The sequence below is a fragment of the Dermacentor silvarum genome, chromosome 5 (genome assembly GCF_013339745.2).
Source record: "Dermacentor silvarum isolate Dsil-2018 chromosome 5, BIME_Dsil_1.4, whole genome shotgun sequence".
NCBI classification, from domain to species: domain Eukaryota; kingdom Metazoa; phylum Arthropoda; class Arachnida; order Ixodida; family Ixodidae; genus Dermacentor; species Dermacentor silvarum.
Genome location: NC_051158.1, coordinates 175,974,017 through 176,000,534, shown reverse-complemented (window position 1 = coordinate 176,000,534; position 26,518 = coordinate 175,974,017). Strand labels below are relative to the sequence as shown.

The 26,518-nt window shown below is 45.8% G+C and overlaps 2 protein-coding genes across 2 annotated transcripts in view; one reads left to right on the top strand and one right to left on the bottom strand.

Moving 5' to 3' along the window:
* Nucleotides 1–26,518, bottom strand: part of LOC119453927 (protein 5NUC) — a 110,455-nt gene that overhangs the window by 81,593 nt on the left and 2,344 nt on the right. The window contains exons 2-4 of the mRNA XM_037715963.2: nt 26,014–26,239; nt 7,374–7,559; nt 3,081–3,278 (exon numbers count right to left, since the gene is read on the bottom strand). Coding sequence (XP_037571891.1) covers nt 3,081–3,278; nt 7,374–7,559; nt 26,014–26,239 — 610 coding nt within the window. The remainder of the gene's footprint in view (nt 1–3,080; nt 3,279–7,373; nt 7,560–26,013; nt 26,240–26,518) is intronic.
* LOC119453928 (uncharacterized) lies at nt 17,812–18,813 on the top strand. The gene has a single exon (XM_037715964.2). The coding sequence runs from the start codon at nt 17,967–17,969 to the stop codon at nt 18,630–18,632; it is 666 nt and encodes a 221-aa protein (XP_037571892.1). The 5' UTR covers nt 17,812–17,966; the 3' UTR covers nt 18,633–18,813.

Below are 26,518 nucleotides of genomic sequence, written 5' to 3'. Positions count from 1 at the left end.
TACTGCTAACATGACACGAGCTGCATGTTTGTTTTTTTTTCATTTTTCTTCTGCTTACCCTTTTCTACGGCCTTACTTCTTCGTCCCATTCGCTGCAGAGTAGCATGTAGGCAAAAATATTCTTGCTGAACACTCTGAATTTTCAATAAAGAGCTTTCTCGCTCTCTCTCTAAATAGTAAAGGGGCAACAGATTGGCCACCCATACTGACAAGAAAGAATGTAATTATTTGATTTCACTCGAAATAAGTTGTCTTATCAGCAATATAAATTATTATTAGCTTTCAAATAAATATTCTGCTTGAAAACATCTCATGAGTATGTGTCTGCATAAGGTGACCACTATACGTACAGTCTGTTTCACACTTAAGGGAAAACTTGGAGCGCCCGTTTTCCCCCTAAGTGTGAAACGGACTACATATTGCTTTTATGCCTGTCGTAATGAATTGTACACTTGCTGCTTAACCTTCAATTCCTTGCTGCGTCAAGTTAACCACTTATGCACAACCTTTTTACACACTGTGAGAACTTCATCCATGACTGAGCCCATCTAAGGTTTTATTTTGTTTAGAAAGCTTACAAGCAGCAAGTATTCAATTTCTGAGGCACGTTTTATGCCGCGCTTAGTCTTCGGTGGTTTTATATATGCAAAAAAAAAAAAGCATGAACAAGCAGATGCAAGCATTGCTTGCACAGTCGTAAAACTGTATGACCAAACTGATTCTTTATTGGGCGAACCTATGCCCACAAACGCAAGTATTTACGCTCGAAGCACAACGATAGCGGCGAACACACTCGGCGATCGTCGAAAATCTGATCAGCGGCGAAACGCGTCGGCTTTTACGCATGAGTCATCGAAGGTTCCAGATTATTCCCTGGTGCCCGCTTGTCTTCCAGGAAGTTCTAGACAATTCGCATCCGTCATGCAATCACATTACGTAAGCGTCGGTGACAACAGACAACGGATAGAAGCATCGATAACGTTCGAGAAACTTCGGAAACATGCAGGCGCGTCCTGCGCCTAGCTATAACGTTTAACATTTGGTAGTCGGTGAAAAGTGGTCACCGGTGAAAGATAAACACGTACACGTGTCAATATCAGCAAAGTGTACTCGGAGCCTCAGACGCGTGCTGAATAGTAAAGAGGGGTGTCGTGTCGACTACGCAGCTGTATTCCGTGACAGTTGTGCGTGTGTTCTGTTTTCTTGCAAACTGTCACTAGGACTACAGAAACAGCGCCATCGCACCGAACACGGGGATATTGGTCGAATCGCTCGGCGATACTATCGCTTTCGCGTAACGTAGAACGCGGCACGTTGGATGATTCTAGAGGCTTTGCTCAACCAGCCAAGGCAGCGTGCACTAAAAGTGATAGTGCGAGAATACGTCCCATGTTGCGACATGAGGCGATTGCAATACATTTTTTAAAGGTGGTGCAGATAGGATGATTATGCGGTGTTTGGATGACGGCGCCAATGCAACACATGCGGCTGCAGAACAGAATGTGACAGCCTAGAGCCGCATTTTCACCGTGACGCGGAAACTTTAAGTCGCATCTGCAAAAATATGCCAGTGTCGTCTGCTGTCAAAGGTAGTTGCCAACCTTGAACACTTTGCTCCGCCGAATGGTTGCCAGCTGTCAACAGACCGCGTCGTCCAATCGGAGTGCGCGTGCAATCCGCTCGTGCGGATCAGTCTAGTGCGGATGCAGCGAACGACGACTTTTTCGACACGATCCGCCTTTTGGCCTTCCGCCCTGGTCCTGCAAGAGGGCGGAGGCGTGCGGAGCGGGCGTGCGGATTGAGCGCGTATGGGCCATTCGCTCTCCGTGATAGCGCGCGTCCCCGCACGCTTCCGCTCGGGCATACGGGGCGCGGTGCAGATTTTATCTATAGGGAACCTGACGGCGACGGCGACGGCGACGACGACGGCGACGCCGACGGCAGAAATCCGGTTGAAGTGTCCATATAATTGCTATCGCAATAAAAGGTGCTCGCTCTTGGCGGGCTTTCTCTTTCGCTCGGAGTCGCCGGATGGAAGACAAGGCTGCGGAGCGGAGAGCACGGAAGGCGACGGCGGCGCGCGCTCGCAGGCAGAATCCCGCGGTGAGAGCCCGCGAGGACGCGGCTTCACGACAGGCAGCGGCGGCGGCGCGAAGAGCCCGTAGTGTGAGAACGAGAGGCAGAAGCGTCACGGCTCTGGCGCGAAGATTCAGGCGTTCGCGAACGCGAATCAGCGGCGTTGTCCAACCGTTATCCCTTCATTTCACGGACCACAAAGCCGTGGTAATGAAGGGACTCCGCAAACCAAGCATCTAAGAAGAAGCGTCTAAGAAAATAAAACGTATTGTATATATACACACACTGTTTCTCACGTGTTTACTTGATCATATACTGGGCGAATTATTCGGTGTATTTACGGTTTACCGATGATCCCTCCGGAGCTTCGCCCCATCATCATCATTCACCTCGTGGATATGCTGTGATTTTTTTTTTTGATTCTGTATCAAATGAAGGATATCTGTTCCATTCTCTACCGAAGTTAACTTTGTTAAGAAAGTCCAATTTCAATTACCTACATTATTTATTACTATGTTAAGAGACGGCGAGCTTCATTAAAAAGTGTTAATCGGTGCAACCAAATCGGAAAGAGAAAGAGTAGCGCCCATACTGCCTTTGAAATCTCATCCCGTACTACTGCGATCGTTTTTAGTTTGCCAAGTGCGAACAGTGTGTAAAATACCTCGTTTCTAAAATGAGCCTTCCGAATAGAGGCTAATAAAAGCTCCAAGATCCCTGGCAACACTGACACAAGTATTGCAGCTGTCTGAAAAAAGAAATATTCTCATCATTTGACTCAGAGCTCCCGAAAATGTGGGTACTACGCCCCCGCCCCCCTCCGCCTTTCAGCTGGCCATGCCGTGCACGCCAGATATTACAACTTTCGCTTCCACTTTTCTCATCGACTGAAAAAAAAAACAGTGTATGGGATTTTAAGTTCTGGTCTAATGGAAGACATAAATACAAGGACGTAATCTATTACTTGCGATTTATATGTAACCTCCAAAAAATCAATAAATTACCTTGTGGTACGTCCTGGCTCAGCAATATAGGAGCACCAGCCCAGTGTGTGATCACTCCGTTTCGATTTATTTCCATCCGGAGATAGCCGAGGTATTTTCCAAAGCGGAAATCTTGCACAATAAGACACTGTGTTCCATCTGGCCGCTTATAGACGACCGGGTACGGTCCTTCGGGCTTATCGTCGACCGGTGGCTTGCCTGCAAAAAATGCACTACCTTCAAGATATGCCAGCTGCTGCTATGACAATGACTACTAAGCAATGGGTTAAAGAATCATGCTCTTTGATATCACCGGCCCTTTCCACAAAGATCACGCACCCATGGAGGCGCTTTGTTTAGTTCAGAACGCTACAGATGAGGAATCGACCAAAGCAGCAGGGATTACATTACTCAGAAAGAATACTAATGTATATTACGGAACAATCATCTATGTAAGGCGATATTTCAGATCAACAACAAGAGAATTATGAGAGAGAGAGTCCACTTTTATTTAAGCCAGCAATCACGGGGGTGAATGCAGCCTCGGATAGCTGGACGGCCCGGACCTGGTCTTGCTGGTCTGAGCAGAGCAGCAGGGTCTCTTAATGCTGCCGGTTTTGAATCATGGGGCGCTCGTAAGGATCCTCTTTCCAGCATTTTCTTAGAATATGTGGCAGATCCGCCCTACCCTTGCATAATTTACATTGATCATTGTATTGCCCTGGATAAAACCTGCTGCAGGACCCCGGATTAGAATACATGTTTGTTGGCAGGAGGCGCCAGGCCACTGCATTTTTCTTGGTCAGCTCGGGGTTGGTCATTTCCATTTCTTGTGTGGTACTACAATTACCATAAGCATAGGCAGGAACCCATCAGGAGGTGAATCACCTCCTTTTGTCCTGACTGGCGGGCAATGCCTTTTACCGTTCAAAGAAATGAATAGATTCATTTATTAACAGTGGGCGCACCCCATTGCTCATTCACTCAATGGGCGAGGGCTTGTTGCTGCTTGTCTGGTGCCATGCTCCAGAAGTTTCTGTATTTTATTGAACGATGGGGTCGAAATGCGAAAACCCCCTTATAGTTAGATTTAGGTGCACGTTAAAGAACCTCAGGTGGTCTAAATTTCCGGAGTCCCCCACTACGGCGTGCCTCATAATCAGATCGTGGTTTTGGAACGCAAAACCCCATAATTTTTTTAAATTTTATTGAAAAATACATGAAACGCTCTACAAGGAATGTTCCATGGTGAATGGCCCGTGCATAATCAATGCACAATTTTAAAGCAGCGAGAGTTCTTTAGCGGTTATTTTTCTGCAGTGAAAGCTTATGTTGGCGTAGACCGGGATGAACTGTGTGAAATGTCATTCAGAAAACCGCGAGGGGGCAACGCAGTCAGCATGCATCGAAGCACCAAATTTGGTTTGAAACAATAATATCCATACATATAAAAAAAGTATTTCTAAGCGTTTACCTCACCTAATAAAAAACAGCTTCTTTGCAAAGTTTATTGTAGCAGGTAATTTCCAATTTCTGGTCTCTCACACGGCGTTTGGCAGGCTATACATTGCAGGTTTGCGAGGGGCCCAAATATACCAGCATTATTTCTGTGGCTCCTGTGTACCTTTTGGCTAAGATCAAATTTGAATACATACAGAAGACTTAAGCACATTTTCTATGCAGTAGCATTGTAATTACGAAATAATTCAGAAATTAGAAACTGCAACAGGTTTCTCTCAATGTGAATATCGCCTTGTCAATCTATTCTTCTGAGTAGGTTCGTGCCACGCCATTTCCTGTTCTGATAACTAATGAAAAATAAAGTGACTTTTACAAAGCTCGCTGATGGTGAGTCCTATAAAAAGGATCGGGTATTGCGTAACATTTCCACCAGATGTAGTGAAACATAAGAAATCTCCTGTGTTGATGTCGGCCGTGGCAAAAAAGACTGCTTGACCTTTCAAAGGGTGTGAGAGATTCAGCTTTCGCTTGTTTGCGGCGATCGAGGTGCCTTCCCGCGCCTCGTCCACCAGCTCGCGCGTTGTGCTTAGCTCGGTCTCCGGGAACCGCCACCGTAACGGCAACATGACGGACACGGCTAGCGCGCCGGAGCTAATTTCCCGTGCGAACCGTGTTTTCCCCCCGCGGATTGAGTTGCCGCGCGAGAACATGTCACGGGGACGCGCCCTGATTGGCCTCCCGGGTGGCAGCCCCCGGGCTTCCTCACCACCCGAACTCTCTTCTGCTGAGCGCTTCCTCGCTGCGGCAGATGTTCACACGCCCGCAACGATTTCGTTACGTGGGACCTTTGTTCTCGCGACTCCTCGTTATCGCGCTTGGTGGACCACTACAACATTAGCCCTAGCGCAGCTGGTGCGCGTACTTGATCGTTCTTGCGGTGAGCCTTCGCCCGTAAGCGCCGTGACGGTCGCATTGTGCTTTATCTTGGGTGAATAAACCCGGGTCTGCTGGCGAACTGACTCCGGAGCCTTCTCTGCGCCTTGTCCGAGAGTTTACAAACCCTGTCGTAGCGAATTTGTGCGTTGTGGAGTAGCGGAGCGTCGTGCCCTTTGCTGACCGTCGCTCGTAGGGTGATCCTTGTGCCAAGCCATCTCCACGCCTTCGATGTACAAGTTGGTGAGATCAGAAACATCCGCGAAGAATTTTTTTATAATGCTCTTATTTGCTGAGCATCGCTTACAAAACGTTCTACCCCCACTTCCCGCTATAATTCACAGAAATTAACTGTGTTCACTTCCCGTTTTCATTCATGAGCGCGTCTCCCTTCCATGCGAGACAATCGAAATGCAGCCAGCTTGATGCCAAAACTGCAAAGATACAAAGTGGATGCACCGTGATGTTGTGCTCAATACACTCCACAGCGGAGTGAAGATTCTGCCTCCCATGGCCAGCATGAGCGTTGTACGAGCGTGCATTAGTGTTGCCGCTGAGCAGCTGTGTGCGCTTTTTACAGCGTAAGCTGTTACGGGCTTATTCCAATATCCGTTTCGATTCGCGATAGTGCCACCGCCACCGCGTAACCGCTATCGCCGGAAATGCGAAATAAATACCCGGTCTCCGCCGGGATCGATTCCAGGCTCACTGCGCGGGAGTCGGATACTTTACCAATTAGCCACGCAAGCGCTTGCTATCATGCAGCAGAAAAAATGCCCTATAAATACGCCCTAGGCCTGCGCGCAGGCGCAGACGACCCGAGCCTCCGCCAGTATGGTGGCGCCATCTAGTTAAGTCGCCTGCAAACGCCGCGTGCGCAGGCGCAGACGACGAGATGCGGTTCAGGCGAGACGCGCAATCAACGCGATCCCGATGTGAGATGTGCGCCACGCATTCTGGGTACCTCTTCGGTACACCTTATGGCGTCTTCTCGCAAGATACGAACCGCTGCTGAAGAAGTGAATCGAAGAGCTACGTGCGCGGCTACAACCAGGCATCATCGGGCTCAGCAGATTGCTAATGCAGGGAGCATTCCAAGCCGCAGCTCGCCTTCAAAGCCGGGCGGACAGTTCAGATGGTTTTTGTCAAAACAAGGTGAAGAGACTGCCGCGAAGGCCCTGTTGTGCGTGGTGCTGAAATTGGAGCTACTCTTGAGCCGCTCCACCAGCTTACGCTGTGACTGTACTGCTTGTGCCGCGCAGGCCTGTGACTTTGTTTAGGCAGGATTCACGTGGATCTACGCACTTTTAATAAATGTGTAAGTGACTGCGATGTAGCTGAGCTTCAACGAATTGCGCCGCAAGAAGCTGATCAATAGCTTCCTCTCACAAGATGTGATTCAGATGGACTGAGCCAAGTCATGCTCCTCTACAGAGTGGTGAACCGGCGATCCGTACAGTGACGTTATGCCACCGTAAGCGGTTAGTTAAATATTGGGGGTAGCTGCTTTCTGGCTTCATTTAGGCTTGTGCAAAGTGCTAGCGATGACATTACATCTGCGCTAAGGGCGAGCGCATGTCTACAGGGGGCGAACATGTGTACCATGACATTAGGACAGTGTTTATATGTATGACAGCGTTGAGGAAGCTTTACGATGACCGCATGTGACAACGGCGAGGAGGCCTAACATGAGAAGGCCTAATGTGACAGCGAAATGAATGGCATGGGTTAATGCCATCCATGTCGCATGCATCCAAGGCCACAACGACAGCATGTGATGCCCCATTCTAACCACTGTCACGATGCCCTCCTCCCACCTTAGAGCATCGTCCGACGGACAGACAGGTAGCTACTTGACTACCGCGAAGTGCCCGTTAAGTGACAACGCATGTGTCGCAATAAACATTTCAAGATTCTCACCTGTGTACAAAAACGTGTTCGTGTGCCCACCTATAATAAGATCGAGATCTGGGCATGCGGCGGCAATTTTTTGGTCAACGTCGAAGCCAACATGACTTATTAGGAAAAATATATTTATACGCTTCTCCTTGAGACGGCGAATCTCGTCGTTTATACTCTCAATTTCCGGCAGTATCCTGATGCGACCTGGAAGAGATCAAGCGAAAAAATGTTGATATTGCGACATGCGGAAAGACGCGATTACCCTTTTCAAGTGGCATTGGGGAAAAGTATAAATTGTTTCCATCCGCGATAAATAACAATCACATATACTTACAGCAGCCGAGTATAGTAACGCGTGCAGCATGCAGGATGGTCGGGGCGGTGCAGGTATTGTAACAGGTCATTCCCGCATTCTGAGTAAGACTCAGCTAGATCACGCTGACGACGATCGTAAAAGCACGTTCGTGGTTTTTGCTGATCTGCCATCTTGTCTGCGGCTTCTCTGTATATATATTTTGTAAGTATACGTTTGCCTACTTTTTATCTTAGTGGCATTTTTCGTGGAGGTGCGGGGTAAGAACTCGTTTCGACAGAGCTTCCCAGCGAACATCATTATAATTTTAAGCAATGGCACAAGCGTTCCTCTTTAGCGGCGGCATCATCAACAGTTGTCCCTACGCCGCAAGGAGATCCAAACACGTTTTCTGGTACCGATGAAGTCAATATTGAACACTGGTGGGCCATCTACGAGCCTGTAAGTACAAATAACTGATGGGCCGACACAGTCATGCTGGCGAACGTTAGATTTTGCTTACAAGGAACAGAAAAAGCTTGGTCCTGGAGCAATGACGCTGAAACAAGTAGCTGGGATCTTTACAAGCGAATGATGCGGGATCAGTTGGGAAGGCCATGGGTCGTGAAGAAGGCGCTGGCGTCACCTGCCCAAATATGCACGGAGTCCCATCCTTCGTATACATAGGCGGCTCTGGTCCTTTGTTGCAAAGCCGAATACGACATGACGGAGTCAGACAAAGTGGGACATGTTTTAAATGGGATAGCAGATGATGCTTTCAATCTGCTCATTTGCAAGGACTGCGGCACGGTCTACGCCATCGTACGGTAGTGCAGGCGTTTTGAGAATTCAAAAGGCTGATGCATGGCGCATTATTTCGCGCGACACTTCCCAACACGACAGCAACGTCGTTGTACGAGGACGTTCCTGTCGTTGCAACGACACAGTATCGCTGCGATGACGCAGTATTTTAGAGACGTGAAACCATCGGTGACTAGCTGGGAATCGCACGCTTACAAATGTTTCTTTGTTGTCCACTGCCTCATTTTAAGTGTTTTTAGCCTTAAGATAGTCACTGCAGTTGTAGTTTATTCAGATTACAATAATTTACTCTGTTTACTTCTCCTATTCGAAATGAAGGAAAGTGCGAGCACAGTTTACAAAAGGCAGTCGCACCATTTGTCGGAACAAAAGAATAGTATTGTAGCAGAGACTGTGTGGCACATGTTGCGCAGTTCAGTAAAGTTTGTTGCTAGCCGAGTTGGTTGAACACTAAAGAATGCATAATGTCGCTACAAGTAAGCAAAGAATTAGGAAGGAGGGAGTAGAACGAAACAGAGTGGGTACGGATACCAGCACGCTGATTCTACTGTATAGGACACAAATAGTTGACGTAGTGAATAGCGCAACTGCTAAACAAGGGCACTAAAAATGTAGTACAAAACTTGATAAGCACCGACTCTGTATCTTTCTATTTCCTCCTTCCTGAGTCTTTCTTTTCACGCAGCGATAATATACATTCCTTTATCCAGTTTAATATCATCAAACACCGTTTTCAAAGTTGTTACTTTTATTTACGCGATTCAAAAATGTTATCTGAGCATCTTATGTACGTATCTATGTAGAATAACACGCAGAATATTATTCTGACACTGTTTTGTCTATCTATTGCAATACGCGGAGTAGAATTTCCACCTAAATGAGTATCGCAAGATGGCAGACCTTCCCGCAGCTCTGCTTGCGGTGAAACATACGCAGGAAGGCTAGAAAAGGCAAGGTTGAATTCCCACCGCCATCGTGAAGAACTAACCTGTGTGAGAGCGCGGGAGGCGGTATAAGCAGTTCCTGGCGCAAGTGCACCATTCGAAAGGCATCATTGAATGTGCGGTCGTGTTATGAAGGGCGCATAGCGTGTCACGTGGCTCAGCCAACATGGACCTGCAAGCACGGCACTGCAAACATGGCCCTGCAAACGCCATGATGGGGCGCTATAACGTAAAGTCATTCCATTGGGATTTTATTCCAATCAACTGATGCTAAATTTACGTTACCACCAACACAAGCATGGGTGGGGCAGCCACCGCAGTGTTTTATTGCGATAGCAATTATATGGACACTCCAGTTGCCGTCACCGGCGTCGTCGCCGTGAGGTTCCGTATACAGTCCAAGGGCCATAAAGTCGTCGCCGCGCGCTATGCTGTATGTGCGAGTGAAAGCGTGCGAGGATGAGCGAGCAATCGCGGCTCAATCTCGCGCACGCGAGGAAGAAAAGCGGGAAGGAAGCGCGCCGTCTTCCAGTCGCGCGCAACTCTCCGGAGGGAGGGTAGGGAGGGGTGCGCTCTACTTCCGGCGGTCAGAGCGGCAGCGTGCGCCCGCCAAAGCCGCAAGCCTCCTGGGGGAGGGTAGGCAAGAGGGAAGGGCGTGCTACGCCGCGCGCACCCACCTGGGCCCCTGTATCTTGCAAGCACGGTGTAAGAATAAGGAGAGGTGCTGACACTCTCCCCCCAACGCGCGCGAAAGCGCCGCTCGCTCGCGTCCGGATTATGTTCGGCTTGGTTGCAGCTGGTTCGGCGCCGTCGTAGAGGGCGCTGCGGTATGCGGTCCCAGCCTCGGCGGGAAGGCGCGTGCTTCGCTGTCTTTGTGCGCTTTGTGTTTGCATGTGCGGCCGGGCTGTTTTGAAGGCACACTTTTTGTTCACGCGCCTTTCATCATCTTGTGCTTGTGTATTGTCTCCACGGGCCCTCGACCAAGGTTGAAGCGGCCTTCTGAGAGTTTGAAATGGGTAGAAAGTGCTTCGTCACGAACTGCAATTCTGGATACCGAACCTGTGCGGAGCGTGTGCCTCTATTCAAAGCGCCGTCCGACAGCGGTCGTCTAGAGCAGTGGCGCCATGTAAATCTGAGGGCAGACCGAACTCTAATGCCTACTGACCATTTCTACACCAAGCATTTTTCAGAGCATATGATATCGACGGCATATTACGCGGAGCTCGATAAAATGGTGCTACTTGACGCGCCAAAGAGCCCTGTTCTGTCTGCAAATACAGTTCCCACCTTATTTCCGAACTGTCCAAAGAACCTCACACGGTCAAATAAACCTCGAAAGGCGCTGCGGAAGAGAGAACCTCCTGTATGCCACAAAAACTGCTGTGTGCCACAACAGTCTGTGCAAATTTTGCTGCTTGTATAAGATATATATATGTGTTAATGTTAATGTGTGTACTCGCGGAGGGAATATTCTTGACCTCTTATTCCTCAGCGAAGTTTTCGGTGAAGGAACGGTTGAAATTAAAACAGGCATTTCCGAGCATAAATTGATTTCTTTTTCGTCATCGATGGCTGTGAATAATGTCAGACTACCCAGAGAAAAAATTCAGGTTAGAGATTATGCTAAAGCAGATGATGAATCAATAATTGATTACTTGGACCTGCACCTTAATATTGTCCAAGATGATGTCGAACTTTCATGGCAAAGATTCAGAGACACTGTTACTTATTGTATTGAAAGATTTATTCCATTGAAGGGGGTCAAGAAACCTCCGTTTAACCCTTGGATCAACAGAGATATTATCCAAACTAGGCGGAAGTTGAAAAGAATGAAACGAAAACATAAAAAATAAAGAGTGCGCATGTCAATGAATTAAAAAGTGAATTACTGGCAAAAGTTAAAGCTGCACGAGAAAGATTCTTCAGTCATAGCCTTGCTGATTTTATTTGAAATGCTCCACAGAAGTTTTGGCGCTATTTAAGTCCATCAAAAGAGGCATCACATAAAATAAAGATTAATGGCAAAATGACTGAAGACGCCCACATAATTTCTGAGCACTTTAATGATTACTTCGGAAGTGTATTCTCTGACCTAGATGAATTCGAACGATGCAATACAAATAGGTCTTTCTTACGCGACATTATGGTTTCCCGAGAAAGTGTTTTGGAGATGCTCCTTAATATCAACGTTAGGAAATCTGCAGGCTCTGATAAGCTTCCGAATCCATTTTTACGAAGGTATGCAGAACAGATATGTGTATTCTTAACAGATTTTTCAAATTATCCTTACATTTAGCAGAGATACCATCAGACTGGTGTAAGGCAAGAGTTGTCCCAATTCATAAAAAGGGTGATCGCCTTACAGTGTCAAATTATCGTCCTGTTTCTATTACAAGCACATGCAGCAAATTGTTAGAGCACATTGTCGCAGGCTTTATTCGTCAGTATTTGACAGATCACAATATCCTATCTCCACTTCAGCATGGGTTCAGAAAGGGATTATCGACTTCAACTCAGCTTGTGTCAGTTGTTCACAAAATCTCTGAAGTACTTGACACGTCCGGACAAGTTGACACGCTCTTTTTTGATTTTAGCAAAGCGTTCGATAAGGTACCCCATGGAAAATTAATCCACAAGCTTGAGTGCATTGGTCTTCTTTTCAAATATTATATCATGGATCCAGGCCTATCTCCGACATAGGCAGCAGTTCGTAGAAATTAATAATGTTCCTCAAGTGTCCGTCAGGTAACTTAGGGCGTACCGCAAGGCAGCGTATTAGGACCCCTTTTATTTTTGATCTATATTAATGATATAATAGACGAAATCCCCGATGATGCGCATGTTAATTTATTTGCAGATGACTGTGTCATATTTAAAAAAATAGCTTCACGGAACGATCACGCATGCTTGCAGAAGTCAGTTATTGCAATTTCCGATTGGTGTAAACTTTGGGGCATGGAAATAAATGTACATAAAACAGTCTTGCTGCGAGTAACAGGGAAAAAGGAACCTAGTATATTTTCTTATGTTCTAAACGATACAAAAATAACTGATGTTGAAAAATACAAATACTTAGGCGTCACATTCACTAACAGATTCTCCTGGTCAGACCATATTTCCCTTACATGTTCAGCAGCTTTGCGCAAATTATGGTTCTTGAAAAGAAAACTTAAAAAGGCACCGGCAAACACCAAAATTTTAGCATATAACACATTCGTGCGATGGAAACTTGAATACGCGGTGGTTGTATGGGATCCTCATACCAAGAAGGACATGATGAGTTTGGAACGCGTACAAAGGAAGGCCGTTAGATTTATCTTTGGAAAATATAAAAGAGAGGATTCCCCGTCCCTATTAATGCTTAGAAATAAAATCAGTTCACTGGAACACAGGCGTAAAGTTAGTCGTCTCCAGTTTTTACATAACATCATAAATGGAAAAATCGGGCTTCAATTGCCTCCTTATGTAACGCCTCTTAATGCTCGAACAAGACATAGACACAACCTTTCCCTTACGCCAGTATTTGCTAAAAAAAATCTCACATGAATAGTTTTTATCCGCGTACTATAAACGAATGGAATTCCCTCCCTGTTGATGTACTACAATCAGCGAACTTCACAAATGAGTTAGAAAACTATTTGTCCCATAAATTATTACAACCATAAGCAGTATTTGTACCTATTTTCTCGTTTATTTAGCGAAATTTCGTGTATTTAGTTATGTCTAGTGCCCGATTGTTGTTGGCACAGCTTTTTTTTTTCATTCACGTATAAATTCAAATGTGCGGTTCTTTTTCTTGTAGTTACATATTACATTTTGATTTTATAACGTGGCCATGGGCTGCATCCTTTTCATGCACTGTTTAAATTTTCCTATTTTTGTCTTTTTTGTCATTTCTTGTCAACTGTATTGCCCCTCCTGCATGGGTCAGTATGTTGGCCTGCAGTATGAATAAATAAATAAAATAAATAAATAAAATATACTGGTTGTCTTAACTATCATGCACCAAGATATAAAAATATGAAAATGTCACATAGCTGGACAGAAGCAAGGCAATGTTGTCTGTCGTCTCTTGGAGATACTCAGATTATTTTTTGCATTCCGCCTTATTAGATAATTATTTTCATAACTGATTAATCAACTTTTCTAATGCAATAATTAGATAAAAAAGTGTGAATGAGAGAATTGCACAGCAACATGAATGTTCCCGATACAGCTTTCTGGTGCTCAAGACGTGATACATAAAAGTGTTTTCCGAGCGTGAAAGAAACCCGCGAATAGACTCAAAATTGCCTTGAGGCACTTTGCGTGTATTCGTGGGCTTCTTTCACGCTCGGAAAAATACTTCTACGTAGCGTGTATTGAGTAATAGAAAGCTATATCGGGAGTCTTTCATGTTGCTCTCCAATTTCCTGATTGAAACTTTTAATATAATTATAATATTTGAGAAGTTGATTAATTAATTAAGACTAATCATGTAATTAGGCCGAATGTAAAAAAATAATCTCAGTATCTCCAAGGGACGGAAAACAACATTACCTTGGTTCTGTTCAGCTACGTGATATTTACATGTTTTTAAATCTTTGTGCACCCTGTATAATACTGTTTTCTGTGCAGATGTGTGCCTGATTTTCAAATTTGTGCCATCCTGGATACTGATTGTTTATTACAATGCGCGTGCGGTGTATATTACACGCTTGCATGTTTTTATTCAACATTTTTGCATTGTGGGAGTGTATGAGAGCGTAAGCTTCTGGGAAGGCTATCCTCTATTAAAATTATCGAACTGCTTCATGCACAATTTTTTTATTATTCTGTCTTTGCAAAATAAAAAATAAAAAGTCTATGAGATTATTGTGTGCTGGGTATAAGTGTATTTGTGGACAGGCTGTAGCATGCATTGTCAAATACGCTCACATTGGCACATTATCATATGCAATTTAAGAAAAAACAGTCACCTCTTAGATCCTGCAAGAGTCACTCGCTCCCCAAACGACGAAAGCTAAATGAATAATATACACAGTCTATGTTAAGTGGAATTGAAATAAAAAAGATTTTCACGAGTAACCTGTATTAGTGATATTGTAATCCAAGATAAAACGCCTGTCTTTTGTCCCGCTTGATAAATTATCTTTTCAAAAATTTCTTTACATTGCTATGTGCTTTCTCATCATACGTTCTAGCCATGAACACCCACTTTGCTCTAGTGCGTTGCATATCGCAAGCTTGCGCCGTTTCATTTCTTAAATTATATCGCGCCCACACTGAATTCGCGCGACGATGCTTGAATGGTTTTCGGAGTTTGAATTTTCCGGTGCAGTCACTATTTTCTTCTGATCGAGGGGTAGCACGCGGGCTTACGCTTTAATTTTTTATGCTTGTATGCATGAGTAGATCGGCCGCAACAAAATGTGCGCGCGAGCGGAATGTGAGTGGGCGTTGAGTGCTGCCCGTCATTCACACCCTGCACAATATACATTCATGTTAGCAAAGCATTCAGCCTGGTACATTTATCACCTTCATCTGAAATAACGAATTTCCTTCGTGCTTTGAGTTTTACTGGCGCCACAATGAACGAAAATTTTGCGGAGGCAGAGGAATGCCAAGCCGCCGGCGCCGCTAAGCTGGGACCGCTGGCCGCGGCGCCATCTATCTGCTCGCCGCGGAGCTACTCGATGCGCCCGCGCGCGGCCGAACATAATCTGGACGCTCGCTCGCGCGCACTGTCAACACCTAAATATTCTTCCACCGTGCTTGCAAGCCATCTGCGACGGGGACAGAGTCCACCCTGCAGTGTGTTTTTGCAACTTAGTTCGCGTTGATGCGAGCGGCTGCTCTAAGTTCAATTCGCCCGCTGCTGCTGCGACGATTTCACACTCCAGGGCTTTGACAGCGAGTTTCCGCGGTAATCGAGAGAGATGCGTTCATGGTTGCTTGTGCGCGCGTGAAACCATGCTTGTTAAGTTAGTTAGCATGCCTATGTTTAGTAGTTTATACTTCCGATGAAAATAATATGGCCATTAATTTGCTATCGCCAACGATGCTTCACCTTTCGGGCGAAACTGAGACTTTTTTTGAGCAGCCCAATGAAATAAGCTCTTTTTTTTTTACAGGAGGTCTCTTTGGTTTTCAAGCGTATAGCACTACCTCCCGTGACATGTTTTCCTTATCTCACCGGCGAATGAGAGGCGAGGAGCACGCGGAAGCAGAAAGAGTTTTAGTGGGGCCGAGCTAGCATAGCGAAAGTGTGCCACTGGGAGAAGAACGTCGTGCCAGCGTTTAGGAGAGGGTAACGCTGCGCTGCCGTCACGCCGGCGTTACACTAGACAGGCAGAAGGGAGGAGAGTGGCGTCGGCCTCGCAAGTCAGTCCGCTTCCCCTTGCTTAGCTTGCGGCGGCATGCAAAAAACCGGAAAACAGCGCCGGCACGCTTAAAACACCGGGAAAATGGATCCTTAGCGATGAGGAGTTGGCAGTCTGATGTGGTCTATGTGCAAGAAAGGCTCCATAGCGTTATACTGCTAAGAAGCGTGTGGAATGATAGCAACGACAGCACCAGAAGATAAAGTTGAGTGCTCTGCGCCGTTAAACTGCAACTATCTTCGACGGCTGCTCTAACAACTACTTCGAGAAGTACTTCGTTAATTATTCTTTCGGGGTACCATGCATGGTCGGCTGTGACTCATGTCGGACACTCAGTGTCGATAGCTTAGGAAGAAATAATTTGACTTCATTGATTGTTCTAGAGCACTGCACGGGCTCGGGCTTACCCGAAAGCCCGGGCCCGGTCCGGGTAGAGCAGTTTTTTTCACGGGCTCGGGCAGGGCTCGGGCACGGTGTGTGCTTTTTGACCGGGATCCAGGCCGGGCTCCGGTTTTTTGACGCCGGGTTCGGGCTTTCTGGTGGTGTGCATGTAACGTGCAGCGAGTTATTCTCGGGCGTCTCAACTCTGAAAAACATGTATTTTTCGGTCTCAGGCCGGGTTCGGGCTGGTTTCGAGTCGGGATCGGGCCGGGCTCGGGCCTAAGGTAAAGGGGTGGCGGGCCGGGCCGGGCGGGTAACGTAGATTATTTCCGGGCCCGGGCCGGGCCCGGGTCTCGCCATAAATGTTTTGATCGGGCTCGGGCGGGCAGCCCAACGCACGATTTTGGCGGCTGTGGCGGCGGTGGTAGACACGTCGTCTGAACTCTTCTTACTGTACTTACAGCTGTTCAACATTGCCTGCCTGCTTCCTGGAGACGCATCGTTCTGCGCTGTCCTACCTGCCGCATCTGTCTGCAAGGCCGTGAAGCTATTCTTCACTACGACTGAAAAGTTGATCCGGTCAGCCCGATCGCCCACTGCATCACCTGACGTAGGCAACCAAGCGGCCAGCACAAGGCGGAACGGGGCGTTGCTTGGCATTTGGCGGCAGTGGCAGCGGTGGTAGACACGTCGTCTGAACTCTTCTTACTGTACTTACAGCTGTTCAACATTGCCTGCCTGCTTCCTGGAGACGCATCGTTCTGCGCTGTCCTACCTGCCGCATCTGTCTGCAAGGCCGTGAAGCTATTCTTCACTACGACTGAAAAGTTGATCCGGTCAGCCCGATCGCCCACTGCATCACCTGACGTAGGCAACCAAGCGGCCAGCACAAGGCGGAACGGGGCGTTGCTTGGCATTTGGCGGCAGTGGCAGCGGTGGTAGACACGTCGTCTGAACTCTTCTTACTGTACTTACAGCTGTTCAACATTGCCTGCCTGCTTCCTGGAGACGCATCGTTCTGCGCTGTCCTACCTGCCGCATCTGTCTGCAAGGCCGTGAAGCTATTCTTCACTACGACTGAAAAGTTGATCCGGTCAGCCCGATCGCCCACTGCATCACCTGACGTAGGCAACCAAGCGGCCAGCACAAGGCGGAACGGGGCGTTGCTTGGCATTTGGCGGCAGTGGCAGCGGTGGTAGACACGTCGTCTGAACTCTTCTTACTGTACTTACAGCTGTTCAACATTGCCTGCCTGCTTCCTGGAGACGCATCGTTCTGCGCTGTCCTACCTGCCGCATCTGTCTGCAAGGCCGTGAAGCTATTCTTCACTACGACTGAAAAGTTGATCCGGTCAGCCCGATCGCCCACTGCATCACCTGACGTAGGCAACCAAGCGGCCAGCACAAGGCGGAACGGGGCGTTGCTTGGCATTTGGCGGCAGTGGCAGCGGTGGTAGACACGTCGTCTGAACTCTTCTTACTGTACTTACAGGTTAGTTACCTTTTATTGTGATCTGTGTATCGCTGCCGCTGCTGCCATATGTCTTGCATTGCGTGATTTGAATTGGGGAGAGCATTGCCATGTCGCGGTGTTGTGTATGTAGACTGGAGCTCCCTGAAAATGGGCTTTTCATAACCTGCACGGAGTGTAAGTTTAGGTTTCACTTCGGTGAATGTTCGGGAGTTACCGAGGAGCTGCTTGGCTCTAGACGCGACGGTGCCAGAAAAGTTGGAAATGTGACACTTGTAAAGGAGGCAATAACAAAAACGAAACAGCTGTAGAAAGTTCCAGGTACGAGAAAGAGTTATGCATGCGCATGTATGCAATTGAAACCAAGCTCGATTTCCTACTTAGCTTACCCGGAAAAGTTCAGTCAATCGAGGAATCTGTTCAGGTGATTTCGGATAAGTTTGACCAGTTTCAAACGCGACTACTTGCCCAAGAAAAATCAACAAAAGAACTGGAAAAACGTGTTGGAATCCTTGAAAACTCTAGCCTTAAAGAAGTTGATCAGCTCAGACTAGACGTTGATAACTTAGAATGGCGCAGCCGTCGTCTTAACATCGAGATACATGGCATTCAAGAAACAGAAAACGAAAACTTGATCGAAAAGGTAAACAGTATTGCAGATAAGATTTGCCAACCACATATAACGAAGGATGAAGTCACCGCTGTGCACAGACTTGCAGCGAAGCCGGGAAAGACGCGTGGGATCATAATTCGCTTTGCAAGGCAGGAACAGCGTGATTCCTGGCTTGCAAACAAAAAAGAGTTAAAGAAAGAAAGTGGAAATGTGTACATCTGCGAGAATATGACTCGACTTTCCCGCGAACTTCTGTTTACAACTAAGGATTGGGCAAGGAGCGCTGGATATGCGTTTGTTTGGCATACAAATGGTAAGGTGTTGGCGCGAAAGAAAAATGGTGAACGTGCAGTGGTTATCAGAAGTGTGCGCGATTTGGAGGACTTGAAGTAAACTGTGAAGCGCCTCCTCAGTCTCCTTGCGCTTTTTAAGCACTATAATTAACAAGGATGACTCTACCCGATGTATGTACTTTCGGTTCATCTGTTAATAGCGCAGATGCAAACATGATGGGACTCAGCCATAATGTCTGCTCTTATCATGATTATGACTCTTTTAATGCATATTATGGTGATATAAGTTATAAAAAATGGATATCGGTGTTTCACTTGAACGCACGAAGTATGAGAAATAAGCGTGAAAAACGGCAAGAGGCGCTTGAGAACTTCAAATGCAAGTTTGATATTTTATGTTTCACAGAAACGTGGCTTACTGAACGGGATAGTCCACCACAATTTGATGGATATAAATATGAAGGACTAATAAGAAACTGCTCTCGCGGTGGCGGTCTTGCCATGTATGTCAAAAGTTGTATCCAGTATGAATTATTACACGAATATACTGTCACGAATGAAAACGTAGAATGTCTCGTTATTTATACAAAATGCGGGTACTACTGTGTTATCTATAGACCAACATATCTTTATGTTTATATCGAGTGTATGTTACATAATACCAATGTCTCACATGTCACGAAGTAGTGATTAATTTCAATTCTAGTGTTTATTTATCACGTAATCTGTTAGTCGACAAAGCTGTCTTGTTTGTTACAATATCTTAAAACAACGTTGTTGTATTTACTTTTGTGCTACATGAAAGCTGTCGCTGTTGTCAAATTTTTTTTGAACGGAGCAGGAGCCTCTGTCAGGCCTTGATGCCTTTTGCTCCTGTCACCGTTTCTGTAAAGTTACAGAAAAAAATAAAGACTTTGTTGTTGCTGTTAAGAATGGGCCCGGCCCGGGCCCGGGCTGAAAAAATCGGCCCGTGCAGTGCTCTAGATTGTTCTACAAGACCATATGCCATTACTCGCCCAAATTACTCTACTACACGGATAATGTATATGCACGTACACATATACAATATCAGTAAACACTTAAGCAACATGTCTTCAGCCTTTGCTGGTGCATCTGCTGGATTTCAGGGATCCACGGACCATGTAGTGGGATAACAAAGCCATCCGCTCACCTAAATTATTACCATTGATGAATTCTGTGTAAATATATTTCTTAGAGGGGCCGTATGACAACTGCAGTTTGGACAGAAACGCTTATAAATTAACAGGTGCTTGCACTTAGAACACAATTGTTCTGTGACCTTCCAACGGGATCACTGCTTTTGTTCATTCCAATATAAACGCAAGTATTCCGATTTTTAAAGCCATGGTTTTATGCGTCAGTTCCACTACATGCAAACAATATCGTTCAGCGCCCGCAAGTGGCAACCGCTGTGGAAGGAGGTAACGGGCTCTACGGGTTGCGTTTCGCCTATTTTAGCCTATAGTGCTGCGGGATGAACTAGAGCACTGCATGGGCCGATTTTTTCAGCCCGGGCCCGGCCCGGGCCCGTTTTTATGTTGGGCTGCCCGCCCGAGCCTGACCAAAAGTTTTATGGCCAAACCCGGGCCCGAAAATTTTCTACGTTACTCGCCCGGCCCAGCCCGCCACCCCTTTACCTTATAGGCCCGAGCCCGGCTCGAAACCGGCCCGAACCCGGCCCGAGACCGAAAAAGACATGTTTTTCAGAGTCGAGATGCGCCAGGATAACTCATTGCCCATTACATCACACCACCAGAAAGTCCGAGGCCGGCCCGGACCCGAGTCAAAAAGCACATGCCGTGCCCTAGCCCGGCTCGAGCCCGTGAAAAAACTGCCCTACCCGACCCGGCCGGGCCCACGGGCCGGGCCGGGCGCGGGCTTTCGGGTAAGCACGTGCCCGTGCAGTGCTCTAGGATGAACTGTGGTCTCGGCTACCGAGGCATATTCTAACGCTTTAAAGAGTGCCAACGAACAGGGACACAAGAAAGAGTACACGTCAACAGAGCGCTTTGGCGCCATTTGGACCTGTATTCCTTCCCTTGTCCCTCTTCGTTTACGCTGTTTTAGCCGTTCAAATGTATCCAGACCAACCACCCAACATCGCCTTCTTACTAACGAGGTGTACGTTTGATCGAGGAGTACATGAGGTAAGCAAGCGGAACAAAATGAAAGAGAACGACGAGATGACTTTGCTGGTGAATTTTGTTACAGCTATCGTTGCCCAGAATCCACCCCCTCCTTGACCCAATAATAATGATTATTTTGGCTTTAGGCGAATGACACATCTCATTAGACAGTGCTATGGCTTAAGAGTCCAGAAAACATACATCTAGCAACCTGATTTTGAACATAGAATAATAGCACTGGAACAGTGCGCTTGTGTAATGTACAGCACTCATAAATTCAAATGCCAGCTATTCTGAAACTCATTCAATGCATGATTTAAGGTCTAGTTCCACCTGCATTAGTCAAGCGACTTATTTCAGCTTGATAATATCAAAATTGGACTGCTGCTTGCTTAGAAACCCTCTACCACGCAATTACACGTCGAACTTCTACGTTGTTACGCCCGAAAGCCGTTTTTTGTGGTACGCGCTTACAATTTATAGGCGCTGTACATCAACGTTGGGCCAAAAGGAATGTGGTGCTCTTTTAGAAAACCTAATAAAGCGTTTCTTTATATATATATATATATATATATATATATATATATATATATATATAACCTCATTATACTGTGTTAAGGACTTCACTGCGAATGTGAGTGCTGGCGCTGACAAATTACCAAGGTACATCTTGTTGCAACTGCATGCAGGCGCAATTCTTTCATTTGTGTTTCAATAAAGCTGATAAATTGCGAAGCAATAACGTTACTAAAATATCGCTTTTTGTTTTTATTGCGGTGGGGTGAATGAGGTACCCGCTGCACCATCGCAAGATTACTGTCTCGCTTAAGGCAGACAGGCTATTTCGAACGAAAGAGGCGCAAGCACATGGCCGTACAATACCACGCGGTCTCCCTGTCCAGCACTGACTGAGTGCCATGCTGCTTAGCTTTTGTGAGCTCGTGATAGCCGGTACATGTAAGAAATAACATATTACCGGCCACACAATTCGAGCATTTTAAAGACCTTTTTTTTCTATCAGGAGAATACTCTTGAAAATTACTATAATCATTCGCATTGCACTAAAGTACAGTCGGTGATTAAATTTCTGAGGGCGAGTGAGCATGAGGTAGCTAGTGTAATTTGATTCCGCGATGACCGCATTCCTGTGGGAGTGAGATGCAAACAGCGTAAACCAAGAATTGGTACACCAACGCACACCAACGGTACATTCTGCTGGTCATTTCGGTCTGCTCTAGAACAGTCTCGCGCAGCAGTTCACATTCGGCTAGTTGAAAGCATGTGCGCAGAAGGCATTCGACTGGTCCATTCAGAGCGCCGCACTTTAGTGGATTAACATAGAACAAAGCAACCGGAAGCCAACACAGCTTCATTTCAGCAGAATAATCTGCCCTTTCATGGAATGAATTTTGGAGCCAATCAACTTTGCAAACTCTCCTATCAGACATGTGCTTATGGTAAAACCCTCAATTAGAGGAAAGAAATCAGCGGGTATCTCCTTGCTTCACTTAAACCCTTAGCGCGGTGGTGCAATGTCATGACATTCATGTCATGACATACCACTTATGTTCGTCATATACTCCTGTCATCGTATGCCAATTTTGGTACATACCAAGTTAACGAAACGACCATGAGAGCACAAAGTCGTAGGCGGCTCGATAGATAGATAGATAGATAGATAGATAGATAGATACATAGATGGAAAGATAGATAGATAGATAGATAGATACATGGATAGATAGATACATGGATAGATAGATAGATAGATAGATAGATAGATAGATAGATAGATAGATAGATAGATACTGTCAAAGTACCAAATGCTCACTAAGAAATGCTTCGCATTTAAAACAGGCTGGCTAGCAAGCAATTGGCCGCTACGGTGCCGATTCTAGGAACTCTAGAGGAGAGATGTTGCTAGAATGCGTGGAAAGGAATAGGCTCCGAACAATTAATACCTTCTTGAGGAAGCGCAGCAACAAGTAGTGGACCTGGAAAATCCCTTATGGAGAAAGAAGAAATTAAATAGACATCGTACTCTCTGTCGATCCGAGGATAGTGTAGGACGTAGAAGTGTTAGTTTGGGTAAAGTGCAGCGACCATAGGTTAGTGATGTCTAGGATTTCTCTCAATTTGAAGAGAGAAAGAATAAAGTTAGTAATGAGGAAACAAGCCAACCTAGACGCAGTAAGGGTAAAAGCAGACAACTTCAGGCTTGTGCTCGCAAGCAAATATGCAGCTTTAGAACAGGATTATAAAGACAACATAGAGGTAATGAATGAAACCATAAATTGGTTGATTTCAGAAGCAGCAATTGAAGTGGGAGGTAAGGCACTAAGGCAACCAGTAGGTAAGCTCTCCCAAGGAACAAAGAACCTAATAAAGAAACGGCAAAACTTGAAAGGGTCAAACTGAAGAGGTCATATAGAATTCACTGAACTGTCCGAATCTGATCAATAAGAAGAAAGTAAGCGATATCCGAAATTATAACATGGAAAAGATTGAGAAAGCAGTAAAATATGGACGCAGCATGAAATCAGGGAGAAGAAAACTAGGCATAGGACGAGGCAAAATGTATGCCCTGAAGGAGACGCAGGGCAATATCATCAGCAATTTCGATTAGTTAGTAAAAGCAGACGAAGAATTCTATACTAACCTATACAGTACCCAGTACGTCAAGCTACTTTCATTCGAAGTAGTGTTGAACAAGTTACAGAGGCCTCTTCTATAACTAGCGATGAAGTTAGACGGGCCTTGAAAGACGTGACCAGGGCAAAGCTGCTGGAGAAGATTGAATAACAGTCGATTTAATCAAAGATGGAAGAGATATCATGCTTGAAAAGCTTGCGGCCCTTTATAACGCAATGCCTCTCGACTTCAATTGTACCAGAGAGCTGGAAGAACGCCAACATTATACTAATCCAAAAGAAGGGAGACGTTAAAGAATTGAAGAATTATAGACCCATTAGCTTGCTTTCAGTAGTGTATAAAATATTCAAGAAGACAATTTCCAATAGAATCAGGACAACACTTGACTTCAGCCAACCAACACAACAGCCAACCAAGACTACGATGGGTCATATTCATGTCATCAACCAGGTAATCTGCCGAGTAAACTCAACCTCTCTATATGGCTATCATTTATTTCGAAAAAGCATTTGGTTCAATTGAGATACCAGCAGTCACAGAGGCATTACGTAACTAAGGAGTACAGGATGCATACGTGAATATATTGGCAAATTTAATTTATCTGCAAGGATTGCCCAGCAACCTTGGTTCTCCACAAGAAAAGTAGAAAGTTACCTATCAAGAAAGGGCTGATGCAAGGAGACAAAATCTCCTTGCTTAGAAGTATTCAAGCTCTCAGACTGGGGAGGTTTACGAGTGAGAATCAACGGCGAATATCTCAGCAACCTTCGGTTTGCAGATGACATTGTCCTATTCAGCAACAATGGGGACGAATTACAGCAAATGATTGAGGACCTTAACGAGAAAGTGTAAAAGTGGGGTTGAAGATTAATATGCAGAAGACAAAGATAATGTTCCATAGCCTGGGAAGGGAACAAGAATTCAGGATCGCCAGTCAGCCTCTAGAGTCTGTAAAGGAGTCCGTTTATGTAGGTCAATTACTCACGGGGGCCCTGATCATGAGAAAGAAATTTTTAGAAGAATAAAATTGCGCTGGAGTGCATACGGCACGCATTCACTCCAGCGCAATACGGCACGATTACCAAATCCTGACTGGGAGAAAACCACTGTCGTTGAAAAGAAAAGTATACAATCATTGCATTTTACCGGTGATAACATATGGGGCAGAAACTTGGAGGTTAACAAAGAAGCTCGAGAAAAAGTTAAGGACCGCACAAAGAGTGACGGAACGAAACATGTTAGGCCTAACGTTAAGAGACAGAAAGAGAGCGGTGTGGTACAGAGAACAAACGGGATAGCCGATATTCTAGTTGACATTAAGCGGAAAAAGTGGAGCTGGGCACGCCATGTAATGCGTAGGACGGATACCCGGTGGAACATTATAGTTACAGAATGGATACCAAAAGAAGGGAAACGCAGTCGAGGACGGCAGAAAACTAGGTGGAGTGATGAAGTTGGGAAATTTGCAGGCGCAAGTTGGAATCAACTAGCGCAAGACAGGGGTAATTGGAGGTCGCAGGGAGAGGCGTTCGTCCTGCAGTGGACATAAATATAGGCTGATGATGATGATGATATACGACAGATATGTCTACAGAAATACAATTTTCTCGACTGCGCTGACTCATAGCGCATGCAATTGTACGCTATGGGATATATGCGGATGTCGAAAGGGGCTTATGAGAATTGACATTCTTCAGACGAAACACTTGAAAAACACACAGTAGCTGCCTGCCGTGCATTCTGCAAGCGCTCTCCCATTTTGCCTCCCGTAGTTTTCACAAAACGTACAACACCACCTCCGGGATGACATGAATAGACCGTTGAAAATTTTCTGTGCCGTTGCAGTAATTACTTGGGCAGAACTCCTCAGTACCAAAAGTGTTGCTCGCCAACCTAACTCTTTATTGGGCGAACATGTGCTGGAAAAACAAGTGACAATCACAGCACACTATTGCGGCGAACGGTGGTTGCCGGTCATCAAAATCTGATCTGCGGGTCCAGTGCGTGGGCTCTTCGCACCGCGACTACTCATCGTATATCCTATTTTAATCGCTCGTCCTCGCGTAAGTTTTAGAATTCACACACTATTTGTGGCGCGCGCAATTACACAAGCTTCTTTCACTACAGAATAGCTGACAACATTTTAGAAAGTTTAGATACAAGTAGTTGGGTCTTGTGCGTAGCGATAACATTGTAACATTCGTTATCCGGTAAAAGATAAACACCGTCCTCGTGTCACTGCTTGCCTATGTAAAATAATCCTGGCTCGGGAATCTATAACAGATACCGGCCTCTATGAGCAAGTACGTTATTCCGCGACTTAAATATAAAGCTATATTACCCACGCTGAAAAGACATTTGCGTTGTATATGAACTCACCAAAACGAACAGAGGTTTATTGAAATACAACCTTAAATTTCATACGCAGCTCAAAGAGATTTAGAGCTACAAAAGATAGATACTGAAAGATAGATACAGATACAGAAACAGATAAGATAGATACAGATACAGATAGATACAGATACAGATAACATAGATACAGAAAGATAGATAGCTACAAAAAGATACTGTTTTTTTTTTCAGAAAAGGGACATGGGTGGTTTGCATACCTTCCTCTACATTGCGAATTTCCAGAGAAATAATTTTCTTAGCACTGGTTATTAACGTTGCACAGGAGCTGCTTACCTGGTTTGGCGATTGTTATGGTTTCCGTTGTAACGACACCCAGAAACGCAACCTGGTGTCCTTCGATATTGTACACTGTGGACCTTGGCAGGGAGATACCTTGAAAGCTCGGCTCAGCAGACGTGTCAAGGTTTGTCCCCAGAACCCTAACCTGGGCCTCTTTCATTTTCCAAAGAAATGGAGCCAGTCCCTGCGGTCCGTCGTCGAACTCATGATTTCCTAGGCACTGTAAAAGAAATAACGCTTTAAAAGGCGCACACGCTAACTCGCTGTTTCGTGTATTCATGCAAGCAATGTGACCGAGTCAAGTGTGAGCTGGCGAAGAAATCACCGCCGTAGTTTATTGGCTGCTGCATTCATTCAGTTCAGGTAGGACAGCGAACATGCTTGAGCAGGGTTCGTAGGGTACGTGTATTGAAGCTGCTGTCAGCGTGCATGCGAGGTGACAGCAATCATTCAAACATGTGCGCCGGATGCGATACGGTTTGTCATTCACAATACACTC

Excerpts from the sequence above, each read along its gene's own strand:
- LOC119453928 (XM_037715964.2), top strand. The coding sequence starts at position 17,967 with ATGCGCATGTATGCAATTGAAACCAAGCTCGATTTCCTACTTAGCTTA.